Source organism: Streptopelia decaocto (genome assembly GCF_964273445.1).
Source record: "Streptopelia decaocto genome assembly, chromosome: 2".
In the NCBI taxonomy this organism is placed as follows: domain Eukaryota; kingdom Metazoa; phylum Chordata; class Aves; order Columbiformes; family Columbidae; genus Streptopelia; species Streptopelia decaocto.
In genome coordinates, this window is record NC_138655.1 from 117414602 (window position 1) to 117428486 (window position 13885).

General features: G+C 44.4%; 1 protein-coding gene across 6 annotated transcripts in view; it reads right to left on the reverse strand.

Moving 5' to 3' along the window:
- Positions 1 to 13885, reverse strand: part of TMEM108 (transmembrane protein 108) — a 252886-nt gene that overhangs the window by 10635 nt on the left and 228366 nt on the right. For 5 of the 6 annotated variants that reach the window (XM_082044525.1, XM_082044530.1, XM_082044528.1 and 2 more), the window contains one exon: positions 638 to 1750. In XM_082044525.1, the coding sequence (XP_081900651.1) occupies positions 638 to 1750 (1113 nt within the window). Of the gene's footprint in view, positions 1 to 637; positions 1751 to 7784; positions 7921 to 13885 lie in introns of those variants that run through there. The other variant, XM_082044529.1, reaches the window with a different exon arrangement.

The following is a 13885-nucleotide window of genomic DNA, read 5'->3' on the forward strand; positions in this document are numbered from 1 at the left end:
TCTGGGAACCCAACTTGCCCTGGTGCTGCAGGTGGCTGACTTCTAGTTGTCTGAAGGCCAGGATTTCAAATTCTTCCTGCTCCCTTGGCAGCTGTGAAGTTAGAATTAAAATGGAGGGAACTAGCAATTTTGTGATCCGATTTTAAAAATCTCATAGTTCACAAACTGCCTGCAATGGAATATTTTATTGTGCTGGAAAACTGATGTTTCCTAAGGTAACAGTCATAACAACTGTCATTAATCTTTTGGGCTAGCAAGGGGCTTTAAAACTCAATTCCAGAGCAGAATATAGTAGTTCCCAGATTAAAGACTTGTACAATTTTTTTGTTACAAGCTTAAATAACTTGAAGTAAAGCTGCTTCGCCTTCTAGACTGGTTCAACCTTGTGTTACACTCTCAAACAGTGGGCCCCAAAATACTAAGTGATTTCTAATAGCAACGGAGCAAGTATGCTTTGAGTGTAAACATGGTAGTCCTGCATTCTGGAGCTAAGCACTTTGGTTGGTGAGCATGTTAGCTGTCTAGTGATTGCTTCTTATCCATCTCAAGCTCTCCATCTGGTCCTGGAATCATGGGCCGAAATCAGAATTTTAAGGAAAGAGAAAAAGCAAGCAAAATAAAGTGGCAATTAACTTACAACATGAGGATATAGGTACACTGATGGCCAGAATGATCCACGCAATGTCCATCTTGCTGAGACAGATGGTTGCTCTGTGTTGGGGTTTGTCTCCCTCGGTGACATGGGAGATATTTCCTTGCACCCCAGGTTTCCAGGTCCCGGCAGGAACTAGTCTGTTTAGGAAGTTCCCGGTGGCGGTGGAGCCAGCGGTGGAAATGGAGCTGGACAACCTCGTGACGGGCGCTGCGGAGAGAGCGCTGCCCAGCAAGGTCGCATTAGTCACTGCGCTGTGCTGCGTTGGAGCCGGTCCCTTGGGGTCTCCGGCTGCCGTGGAGGAGATGCTGACGTCAAAACTGGTCTGAACTGAGTGACCCGCTGCTGCTGTTGCAGATCCAGGGCCAGCAAACAGAGGGACACTTGTACTGAGATTCAAGGTTACCCAAGAGTTGGTTTTGCTCAGCATATCCCATACGCCGTAGCGGGTGGGTTTAAAAGGCACCGACACTGCTTCAGGATCAGTTGATGGTCCAGCAGTTGTGGTGGCAAAATCTGCCTCCTGCACCACTAGCTTGGCCCCACCTCCTCGCTCTCCTTCCCTAAGGTTTCCCGAGCTGTTACGGCGGGGAGAAGGGTCTGAGTGTGTAGTTCTTGCCAGCCCCGTGCCATTGGGATCGCTGGACGCTGTGGTCTGGGGCTGAAACGGGTGGTCTGGGAAAGTGCTCCTCAGGGTAGGGAAGGGAGAGTGCAGGGTCGTCTTTAGGTAAGGCTCTGAGGACTCTGTGAAGTTGCCTTTGAAAACCTGGAATATTTTCCCCTTGGGGCGAGTCTGTCCCGAGTACAAAGCACTCTGGTTGTACAAATGATACATTTCCTTTCCACCGAGGCCAGGGCCGCTTGCTTGCTTTTGCCCGGTGGAAAGGGCTTTCTCCGCCAGGCTGACGGGATGGGGAATGGCGTGAGTGGACGTGGGAAGGTGCTCTGCTGCATGGCGCTCTTTGTGGCGAGGTGTTGTTCCCATGGCTGCGATAGTGGTAGTGTCCATCGGGAAGCCCTGAGAGGAGGAGACAGTGGGAGACAGTACCTGAACAGAAAACACCAGCTCTTCTGTCAGTGCCAAGATCAGTAGAACACCTGGAGGAGAAAACACAGAGAGGGGGTGAGATATGAGGGAGGGACCAGCGGACAGGGAACAGCACGGCTTGAGCATCTGGCAGGGAGGAATACCTTCCATGTTCTGCAGAAGGACAGCAGAGCTAGCATCCAACTTTGTTGGCTTCTCTGGGAAAGTAGGAAGAGAAAGGAAAATCCACAGGTGCTGCGGTGGCCCCGTGGTCGTGGGATTGGCAAGGTGGGAATGTGAAGGTCACAGGGAATCCCTGTGGCAAAGGGAGAGAGAAGCTTGGAGCAGGGACTCAGGACAGTGCTTGAAAGTGTCACAGGCAGGTGATTTCCCTATAGAAGCTACAAAGCATCCTACTCCTTAGGGGTAGAAACAAAACACATTTTTTTATTTTTGTTTTGGCCAGGAGGCCTCCAGATGAACATCCGCATCATTATGGGGAACCTTAGTCCACTCACTCTTTTGGCTGCAAAATCTGACATTTGGCTGCCTCTAGTCTTGGATGCCATTAAGCAATCTGCTTTTTGAGAGAGCAGCTGCTTAGCCCCTGCTGACAATTAGGTCAAGAAGGAATGTCTTATGAGAGGGCTTCCTGGGTTATATGTGCTGTCCTTTATTTAGCAACTTCAGAAAATCTAGTCACTATTTTCTAGTGGAAAATACTAAAAATGAAGAAGAAAACATAGCTGTCACAACCATTTTAAAAAGCCATGTGATTATTAGGGATCAGACTCAATCTAACACAACTGTGCTTCTCAACCTTGTACAATGTTTGGTTGCAACGTGTTCTGTGCTCACATGCACTGTGGGACTGGATTGTGTGAAATTCACCTCCCGCCACACTTCGTAGTGCACAAAATTTCATGAGGTGCCAGATTCACACCGCTGCGAACACCGATTCTTCCATTTATTCCTACTCCAGATAATGGACGTGGGCAGCTGCAGTAGCATAAGCCTCCCCGAGATGCAGGGCTAATGCACCCTGAGTTAGCGTGAACTGCAGGGACCACATCAATCACACGTCACCATTTCCATATGTTGAAGCTGTTGAGTGTAATGTGTATCTCTGCCCACTAGGAAGCACACGGAATAAATCCATTTTGCAAAGTCCACTGAGCATCATCAGATGGCAGCATTAGCACTGTGCTAGTGTGGATTTCAACCAGCAGCATTAAGGTGAAAGATGTTGTCATAGTCTTAAGAAATCAGAAATCAAAGCTGCAACACTCCAAAGTGGGCAATGATCACCTTCCAGCCAAGACTGTTGTGGAATACCTTCCTGCCTCCTTCTCCACCCTTCCCAGCTTTCTCCATGAGCATTGTTATGCTATTTAGTTCTACCTCACTTGGGAATATCTGTTATGGGCACCAGTAGAAAAGGAAGACCAAGACCTGGGAAAATAACATCTCTGATTATGTGCCCAGTGGGCCCTAGGGCTCTGTTGCACATTGGTCAGATGCAAATACCATGGAATGTGTTTATTCTGAGTCCTGTGCATCATTCACACCCATTTGTAAGCAGTGCCATACACATAGCAAAAACTCTCCAAAGGAGCCGTACCTATTCCTCCTGTCCAGCTAAGTGCTCTGCTTCGATCACTGAACAACATTTCTGAACCAGAACAGCACAGAGCTCTGCAATCAGCAAAACTCACCTCCTCTTGCCCCCAGCAGCCTCCTGTTGCTTCGCAGAGTATCCAGAAAACAAAAACATGGACTTGATAACATAGTGAGAGACAATTACAAGCAATGCACTTTTCACTGCCTGATGCTAAAATTAGCTCTTTTTAAAAAAAATTCTGAAATAAATATCTCTGCCAAACAAATCACTGTCTCAATAATTGCTTCCCAGTTCCTAGCCAAGCACAGACACTATACTCTTAGCAGAACACCTAGTCTAAGAGAAAAACATATTCTTTACACGGAGATGCAACCAGGAGAGCATATCATGCTATACTTGTGGAGCATCACTTTTGGAAATGAAAAGCAGGAGTTATCTTCACATTTTTGGCAGCACTTATTCTGAGGTCAAGGTCAAAGCAGATATTCTACTGTCCATATGGCTAATATTTCATGCCAAGATGAGTTACTGCCACAGAACAAATTTGAAGAGGAAAGGATGACGATTTATTTTGGATTTGATGTGTGGAGATAATGTTTCAGGAAACTTTGGGCCTGCTGTTCTGAGCACACAAGATAAAGTGCATTGGCAGATCTTACGAGATACTAGATTATAACGATTGTAACGCCTGCTAAAATTTTTGTGTGTTCTTTGTGTAGCTACTCACTCTCACAACTCATGCACAGAAAAATCTTGGGTTAATGTTCTTCTCCAGGATATTCCTTAAGGAATAAGGAAGTTGTCAGCTCTTCTACAGATTGTGCCCTGGGGTTAGAAACCCTGATCTTTGACTAAAAACCTACCTAATACCTATCTCTACTTCTTGAAATACTGATAAATCAGAGGCTTGCTGCTATCAAGATTTATAATCTCTCTGGGACAGCCTGCTGTGGTAGCAGGTCACTACACATCAGGCAGGGGAAGCCAGATGCATTTAGCCAGCACCTGTAGGTGGCTTGTAAAGTATGAATAATTATTCAAAGGAAACACTACAGCAGAAGTAATTTATCTGACAATAAACCATAACCCCCATGACATCTGGCTGTCTCAGGCTGTGACAGTCAGGTTTTGCTCATGTGCTAGAGTCCCTTTAGCAGCCTCTGCAGAGCCACTGTGACCCCACAAGCTACAGCTTCTTAAGACTCTTTTTTTACTGGTTGAATGGACCACAGTGACACCTTCAGTGACAACCAGAGCTAATCTGTGCCCCTAACCACTGAAAAAATATTCTGCTTAGTAGGTCATTGTGCAAATAGTGCTGTATATTTAGGGAGAACCAGCTGATAATAAGGACTTCACAGTGGGCTTTTCTGGCCCTTTTAAGTAGTACTAATTTGCTTTAGAATTGATCAACAGCCAATTGGAAAACAAAAAGTAAAGCTGGTATTGGTATTTTCAGATGCTCTGCATCATCACCTAAACATGTTCTGGCCAGATTTGCAGTGACATGATTGCCCAGAGCTCCTGCTTTTCTATCACTTGAGGATATCTTACAAAGCGGGACTCTTATTGAGGTCCCTGATACTAGACTGCCCTGTTTGGCAACTTAGGCTTAAGCCTAGGAAAAGGATATTCTGAATTTCTCTACTAAGGCACAGGAGGCATTAGTCACAGAAATGGACTTAACCAACCCCTTGAAACTTCTTCCCCTCCCAACCTCTCTTTCTGCTTCACAAATGCACCCACACTGAGAGAAGGGCTGTGGTGGGGACAACGTGAATCACCCCCCACTGCCTCAGCTTACCCTCTATCAGACAACCACTGAAAGGAAACCTTCTGGTTGCTATTAAGTTGTCATGGCTGAAGTTTTGATATCCCGGATGAGATGGTACATAGCAGAGGCTCTTGGTCAGTTCAAAGTGCAGTCCTGAAGCTCATTGCCAAAATCCTTCTGTTTTGGCTGCCTGAGGCTCTTAGCACTCATCTTACTTAGAACATGAGCCCTTTGGGGTAAGGACTGGCAGTCCTTACTATCTGCTGGCATAAGGGTAATACAGACGGATGTAAGCACATTGAAGTAAATAATAATAATGAATTATATTTTCAAAGGTCGTTTCGCAAGCTTTTTCACAAGGAGACAGTTCTAAGGTGTAGGAGCTCATGCTCAGAAGGGGTCAAACTAGTTAGGCTTTTAAATGCTGCGTGTCAAATCCCCACTTCTGGAGTCTAATTTTATGATGACATTAAAACCATCCAACCCTAACAAGAAGGCTGATTTACGTGATCTACCTGATGCCTCTGTGGTGTGAACTGTGTCATCCTGTGGTCTTGCACAGTGCACCAAGAAGTATTAAGTACAAAACGAATTAACTCAAAGATGAAGCACAGCAAAGTGAGAGGAGAATGTACACAGAGGGTGCTGATGTGCATTTAGCCATAAAAACTTCTTGACAACATGGTGTAATGGTTCAAATCTCAACAGGACCTCCCTTCAGTGCTTCTTCCCATTGTACACTCATGTGAGGAGTCCAGAAACGGTGTGTACAGCTGTGTACATGAAGAAAATTGAGTTCCTTTACAGCAGTGTTTTAAAAGAGTACGGTTGATGTCCCCAGCAAGTCTCAGAAAAGTTGGGGGTTAGGAGTATTTTGCTTTCCCAAACTAAGAAATCTGCAGAGTCCTACTGTTTGAGAACTTCCTCATGACCCTTTTATTTGCATGCAGGGGGCAGAACTGCCTCCCTCCAAACCAGAAAAACAAAGTGACTCTGGGCCCAGCAGCTGATGTTCTTTGACTGTTTTATCTCAGGACCTCAGAAACCCTTGCTAGGAGCCAGTGTCCTGGCATAGCACAGTATTAAAAGGCCTCATCATTTAGGAGTTAATACCCCCTGGTGCTGCCTGGGACATTTCATGGGCACTTTCAGAACAGTCTTTTTGCATGACCTGGCCGAGCAGGCATGTGGCTGTCGAGTCAGCTCTGGTGTTCAGCCTCCCCGGGTCACCTCCTTTAAACAACACAAACTTATGTAACTTCTGATCTAAAGCCTGTGGAAAAGTTCCCAGTGGCTCTAGCCAGCTTCGGACCAAGTCCGAATTGCCAAAAACCCAGCGGAAACTTTTGAGCTGCGCATTCACATTTCTACAGCAAATGACCTCGCGCAACGAACTCAGTCTGGCGCTTGACCCCTCTTGGCCTCTGCTACCTCGGACCTTGCAGAAAGACAAACAGAGCCACCCTGAGCAGTACCTGGCCAATATTTTCACTGTAGGGAGTCAGGAAGGGCTTTTTGTGCAGAGACCTCCTGCTTGACTCATGAGTTCAGACTGCCATGGGCAAGGGAAGCAAAGGGAGCCATCCTACAAAGGACCCATTATCTACAGACCCAGGGCTGAGGTGCACGTGGATGCTGAAGCCTCTCCATGCTTCTAACAGTCTCGGCTTACTAATAGCGAGAGAAGGTTGTGCAAAACCTGTTCAAAGCAACAGCAATGTTATTGTTGTAACGAAAGCTTTCTTCACAATGCCATTAACTCCTCGTGTGTCTCTCAGCAAACCCAAAATGTTACCGGGAGCAAAATGAATCTTTAATAGGCAGAAACTGCAAAGGATGTATATATTATTGCTTCTGTTACGGGCATTTTCTTTGTAATCTGTCAAAGCAATATGATTTTCACTTACAATAAAGCAGCCTTTGTACAAACAAAGAGTTAAGCAAATTTCATCTCCATGATTGGTGGCAGAACTGAAAGAATAAAAAGTAGGTTACTCTGCATAGGAGATTTCTCTTCCCTGTCTGTCTATCAGTGGCTGTCATGACAAAACTCCCAGATACTAACTTATGAGTTATTGTCTGCTTTCCTTGGTAAGTATTAGAGTGATCAACCCCTGCTTCAAAACACGAGGTATTTGGTAAAATGCAGAGACTGACACACACAGAGTAACAGCTCTATTTGCAGTAACAACAACCAGCATCAGCAGAAGCTCTGGAAATCACATGTACAAACACAAATTGAGCAGTACTTGCTGACACTCCCTGTGCAACAACAGTGGCGGTTGCTACAGTTTTCATGTGGCAAGAATGTCCTGGTCTTTTACCGATATAAAAACATTGCAGAATACGGTTATTGCCTCTAAGACCCACTTCCATCACAGACTTCAAGGGAGTGACTCTGTAAATTAAAATTCATTTCTGGTCCTCCAGGCATTTAAACAATGGGTGATAGAAACAGGACAGTCATATAGTTACAGAGCAGGCAGCTCCTAATTCCTTCTCACCCTGCGCTACAGACTCATAGATAGTATGGGAATAGGTGTTTCAGAAATGCTTCGGATCTCCTACTCAGCTAAATATATACAGACATCCAAGTTGTTGAACCTTATGAAAAGGCTTACTGACAATCTAGGACAACAGTAATTACTGAGAGGAGGGTAATAAAAAGAAAGAGCCTGACTCTAGCTGCTTGTTCAAGGTAATCACTTACCTGAAAATATCATTTGGACTTGTCAGCAGACATCCTCACCTGCTCACATCACACAGATTTGGAAGCTTCATCCCTCAGCAGAAAAAGGAAAAAACACATCTTCCTGCTAACAAGGCAGCTGCACGCGGGAGTTGCTGTTATTGTTGGAAGTGCTTCGGAGGAATGAGGACAGAGCCAGCCCAGGCAGGCGTGTCTTGCAGGGCTGTGCAGCGAGAGGGCTCGCTCCTTTATGGAGCACCTTTGCAACTGCAAGGCAAGATTAACTTACCGAGCCAGTCCCCCTCGCTGCCAGCAGATCAAAGGGCTGCTTGGTATTCCAGCTTGGTTTCCTATCAAGTCCAGATACAGTTTGTCTGACACGGGGCTATTCAGATGCCAGAGGATTGCTGGCAGTTCTCGTTTTCTGGGAACAAAACAGCAATGAGTACCCCAGCTGCACACCCTTGTGAGACTATTCAGTCCCTATTTCAAGGCAGAGTGCCCTTCCCTCCAGCGCAGCGTTTAGCTTTTTGTGTGTGGATGGATTTTACAGATCTGCCGCCTGCTTCTGTACCTCCACCAGACTTTCCACTTCATTCAATTATCTCTAATGACATTAATATTCCTGTCAAAGGAAAATATGGGGAATGAAATAGCGACTCTCTTCTCTCCTCCTTCTTTGGCATCAATATGCATATTCTGTATTTTATTTCTTCACCCCTCAGTGATGAATGGGCAATTTCTACTTCGTAACCATAAAGAAGTCCACAGATCCTGTGATTCCTAAAACCATAATTCTGCCTCCCTTCTTCTGTTTCTTCTCTTTTTTTTTTTCTGTTTCTTTCTATCTCTCTGGCACAGCTGGGTGTCTGGAAGAACAGACTGCCCAAAGAGCAGGAAAATGTGCCCCGTACAGCCAACAACCAACGTCTCAAAAGGCACAGGGAGATGTTAGGAGAGCAACAAGTTGGGGGCTTCTTGAGAGCAGTATAGGAATCCCTCACAGTCAGTCTTTGATTCCCTCTTGTATCCAGGGGTGCTGCAACTGCACAAGCAGTCTGTCATATGTCATTTGTAGTATTTTGCTAGAGAGAAAAGTCACTTCCTTTTTTTAAATTTCATTATACCAGGTGAGAAGATCCTCCTTTTTCAGGCCTTGGATACCAACATGTTTCAGCCAGACTTCTTTTTTGACATCACAGTCAAATCAGAAAGGAAATGGTGCTGTGACAGTAGGTTTGAGATCTGGTGGCACTAGCAGCTACGGGGCCTCTGACAGTGACCCCAGTGCTGATTTCCACGGACTGAGGTCTCAATCAGGAAGGCCAGGCAGATACATGTATTATATCACAAATGTATTTTACCCCTAGTTACACAAACTCTGTTTTCACAGCCATGATAATTTCATGGAGGATGTGGAAAGAGCACAAATAATAATCTTAGATCTTTGCCTTTTGCTGCTCATGCCTCTTTTCTCCCTGCCATTTGCAGTTCACTTTTCACCCTTACTGTTTCCAGTCTGAAGGTTTTTCCAAATAAAGATATTTAGTGCACTATTTAAAAAAAAAAAAAAAAAAAAAAGGTACTTGCAAATATCGGCTTGTTTAGCAGTTTCTAGAACTCAGGGCTCATTAAGAGCTTGCTGCTGAAACAATGATTTAGCACAAAGCTGCAGCTGGCGTAACAAGAGAACCATGCCACGTATTTTAACCTTTGCTGGAGGATTTGCCACATCTGTAAGTAGTAACTCATCACACATTTCTTCCCTGTGTGCTGCCATGGATGGAAACATATGGCTCAAAATTGCAGAGGCCATCATTTGGAGTTTCAGATGAAAACTCTTCATAGGGACAGAGGCTCTGTGTGCTCCCTTGTCCAAAAACACATGGAACAAACCAAAAATAATTTTAAAAGCACATGAATGTTCCTTGATCTGACAGCTCCCCCCTCAAACAAAGCTTGTCCAGCCCCAGCTTTGAAAAATGCACATCCCTTCCTTTCCAGCCTTTACTTGGCAGCAGTTTTTGTTGGCAGGATGCTGTTGCCAAGGGAGACAGAAAGGATGTGCAGCTGGCTTTTCTTTCACCTGCACTTAGTGCTGCTGATCCTATCTATGTTACTGCAGAACCTTTGGCTTCTAAGAGACCTACCATCAATGTCACCGGACCTTCTGAAGAGTTTTGACAATGACACAAATAGCTGTGGCCTCTGATGGAAAGCTTAAAATAGGATCTTGCCAAAGAGAGGATACAGTTGGTGTCACAGATGCTGACTCAAGCAAGGGTATCCATTTCACAAGCAGCAATAAGAAGGGGGAAAGGAGGATTCAAAGCCATCTTAAAAAGGTTTCTGCCAACCCCCTAAAACAGTAAGTAACTTCAGATATGTAAAAGTTACATGCCTAGTCTAAGGCAGCTGTGGCTCTGGCAGACAATTCACCCCATCCATAGGCTGACTAGTACCTCAGGGGGGGCTCCTTTCTTTCCATTAGCAAAAAAAGTCACATGGAGGATGATGAGCTTTAACTAGATGTCCTGATTTCAGGTGATGAAAATTAGGTGAGATGAATCCCACACCCTAACCCTCATCTAAATAGATTATCATAAAATAAACCGAGGATTTGTTTAACACAATAAAGTGATAAATAAAAGTGATGTTTGAAAAGATGAAATGTAGTGTCTATATTTCAACACTTTCCAGGAGAGGAAATCCCACTGCTTTGGACACTCAGAACCAGTTTCTATTGAGCACCAGACAACAGGACTTAGAGAGCAACACTTCACTGGCATGAAGAGTGGACAGGAGCAAGGCTTGGCAGCCTTTCCATGGTAAGGTACTAGGAAGCATTTTTCCTTCTCATTTTAGAGGGTAAGTGGGCAAACACTATTCAGCTGAAGCTAGGAGCTGCTCCTACTGATCAGCTGCACCTGACCCCTGCAAGGCAAGATGTCTGGTATCTGCTGAACTGGAAAGCAGTAGGAAGCATGAGGAAACAGGAGCCATTTCTTCATGCATAAGCCTTTTTTCCAAAATATCACAGCTCCTAGACCTGTTGCGCTCCTTTCAAAATCGTCCCACTTGCAGTTGGAGGTAACCAAGTCATAAGCTTTTGATTCCAGCACCAGATGATATGTCTTTTTCAAACCTAATTTCTTCAGGAGCTCTTACTAATTTACAACAACTCACTTGTCAATCAAGGATGCCTATTCTAGACTCAGGATATTCTTTCATTACAGCACAGTCATTTTAGCTCGTCTCTTCTAAGGAAACATTTGTAGGAACAGGTTGTCTATCTCTCTGTCTGTATTTCCCAGTAACTTCTGATTCATGGCTGATTTCAGATATTGTAACACACTGTATGACAACTGGTGGGGAGGCAGAGCAGAGTGCCCTCCTCGTGGATCCCTCCGCTTTGACGGGGAATACTGTTTTTTTTCTCTACTTGTTAAAGCTGTGCCTAAATTATCCAGCTGCAGCTACAGAAATGTTGATACTGCAGCCAGAAGGGATGTTATAGTTATGCATAAGCTGACTAACTTCTACAAACCCTGAAGGTATTTCAGTCATTTCATCTGTTCACTGAAAGTAATTTGGATGATTTATTACTTCTGCCCCCTTCAATCACATTATTACCTCCATGTGCCTGGTTATCCTTGTGCCTGATCTCAAATGAGAGCTTGTAATGAGAAGATTGCACTGATTTGTTATATGAGCACGTAACATACATTAGAACATTAGAAATTAACTATTATATTTACCTGCAGGAAAGCGTTACTCTGATTTTTGACCACTGCCCCATTTAAGGGAAAGGGATATGGTGCCTGAGAGTAAATGACTTGTTGAGAGGTTTGTGCAGTTGTTCACTGTCTCAGTTTATCTTTTGGGCAAGTGAGAACCAAATCAGGTCAGGATCAAGGGAGTCAGCATTTCCAGTATGGGGGGCTGGCTACTGGTTTGGGGGTACAAAGGGTCAGATCCCAACTGGGATAATTCCCCAGGTGGACTAGGGCTATAAAAGGTGAGAGTTTCCATGTCCAGATTTTCTGCTGTGAGCACAGACCAAGGATGTAAGGTTACGCATAAATCAGCCAGAAAGGCTGCAACATGCTGCCCTTATTAACTGCTGGATTATACAGGGCTGGCAAAGCCTCTGGAGTGGATGTAAGGTTGCTAGGGGAAGAAGTGAGCTGTTACTTTTCATTTCTGTTCATCCTTCCCACAAACTAGCAATAGCTTTCTTCTGGTTTTTAGAACTAAAGACTGTATAGCCTCTTAGCTGTTGTGAGCAGAATGCGACTTCAGCTGAGGCTGATTTCAGAATAACCTTGATGTTCACCATGGTCCAGCTCCACTGAACCACACGGGTGCTCTGTGCGCTGCTGTGCAAGGAGGTCTCCTCATGGTCCACGGGGCTCCACCAAGCCCCTCCACAGCCTGCAATGCATGGAGGTGCATGCCCGAAACTCAAGAATCTCAGGGGTGCGTGTTCCATTAGGACATACTAAGATTAAAGGGAAAGAGCATCAGCTGCTCACTGCAGAGATGAAGAAACGTTTTTTTGCTCCATTAGGTGAATTGCAAGATTGCACAGGTATTGAGATATGGATTTTTTGCCATCCTTTGAAGCTGGGTATTCATCTGGAAGGAACGATGGTCCAGTTTGGTGCAGAAAATCATATGTTCTTATAAGAAAGGTCACAGCAGTAGCCAGATATAATTTCTGCTAATGAGAGCAGGACTCTGCTGCTTATATTTCATTTAGTGTTATTGCTCCTGAATTAGATTCAAGAGGTGGGGATATTCAATATCATACACAAAGAACATAAGGGTGAGATGACATGGTGATACAGTGTACTTGATTAGTCAGGGGATCAGTAATTCAAGTGGAAATACATATGAAGTTATGAAGAGGTTCTCACTTTATAAAAATATGCTACATCAACTCTGCAGTTCACTCATTTCTGCAATTCATATTTCTTATTCAGCAAGAATGCAGTTACACAACAAAGTATGTTTCACCTTTCTGTGGGGATGCTCTCCTTTTTCATGCACATATGCTTTTTTTTTTTTTTTTTTTTATATCCCTGTACCAATATGTGTGTGCTACTCCTGAATGTTATTTTGAACATGTATTGGTCTTATATTTTCATAAGAACATATTGCATATTCAAAACATCCATTTACATTCAATGGTTTAAGTGTTCGTAGTGGACTTCAGTCATCAGAGTTTCATTGTGCCTTAAATGTGACAGGCTGGCACTGACATATGCACTACTTTGCATCATCAACATAGAATCACTGTTTCAAATAATAGTAATAATAATAAGCATAATCCCTATAGCAGCATTATTCTCACAGTACTTTATAAGTAAGATGTTTTATTTGTCTCTCCTTTCTGGTTAAACCTTCCTCTATTTATATTCAGAAAGGAATCTACTTCACCCATTCCTGAAACATGCTCACCTCCACATCTAATTTTATTTTGGAAGGAAATTGGTCTGACAACCCTAACAACTTCTGATTATTCACAGAACAGCCATTGCAAAGAGATTAATCGTACTAGCTTTCCCATGTTGCCCTGTCAGCACACAGCCTTTCAGGGACCTTCTCTTGATGTGGAAGTTAGCTCAGCCTCGATGTTCATTCATCCTTGACTTCTGTTTCGTTAATACCGGTTATGTTGTTGGCGATATGACGTGGACATCTTATCTCTCTCCTTCCCCCTCTAGCAACCACACTGGGAGCCTCATTTGATTTCCGTCAGGCTATTGCATCGCTCCTAAAGCACAGTACTTACTCTTCAGCTACTGCTGATGGGGGCTGGAGCCAGCAGGCAAAACAGAGAGCTGCTCTTCCTCTACCTCACCCCAGCACCATCATCCCTCCAGGAGCACAGTGGCTGTGCGATGCTGCCCAGCAACCCACAATGGGGCTATTGAGGGCACCAAGTGCTCAGACACCTCTGCCTTCACATGGAATGTGCAGTCTTGGTGTCCTATGCTGAGATGGCCTCGCAGGAGCAAAGTCCCAAGGTGCTTGTCCTAACGCTTTGCTGTGTTATGCATCTCCAGCCCTGCAATCTCACTGCTCTGCTCTTGAAGGCTATTGATTTTATTTATTTA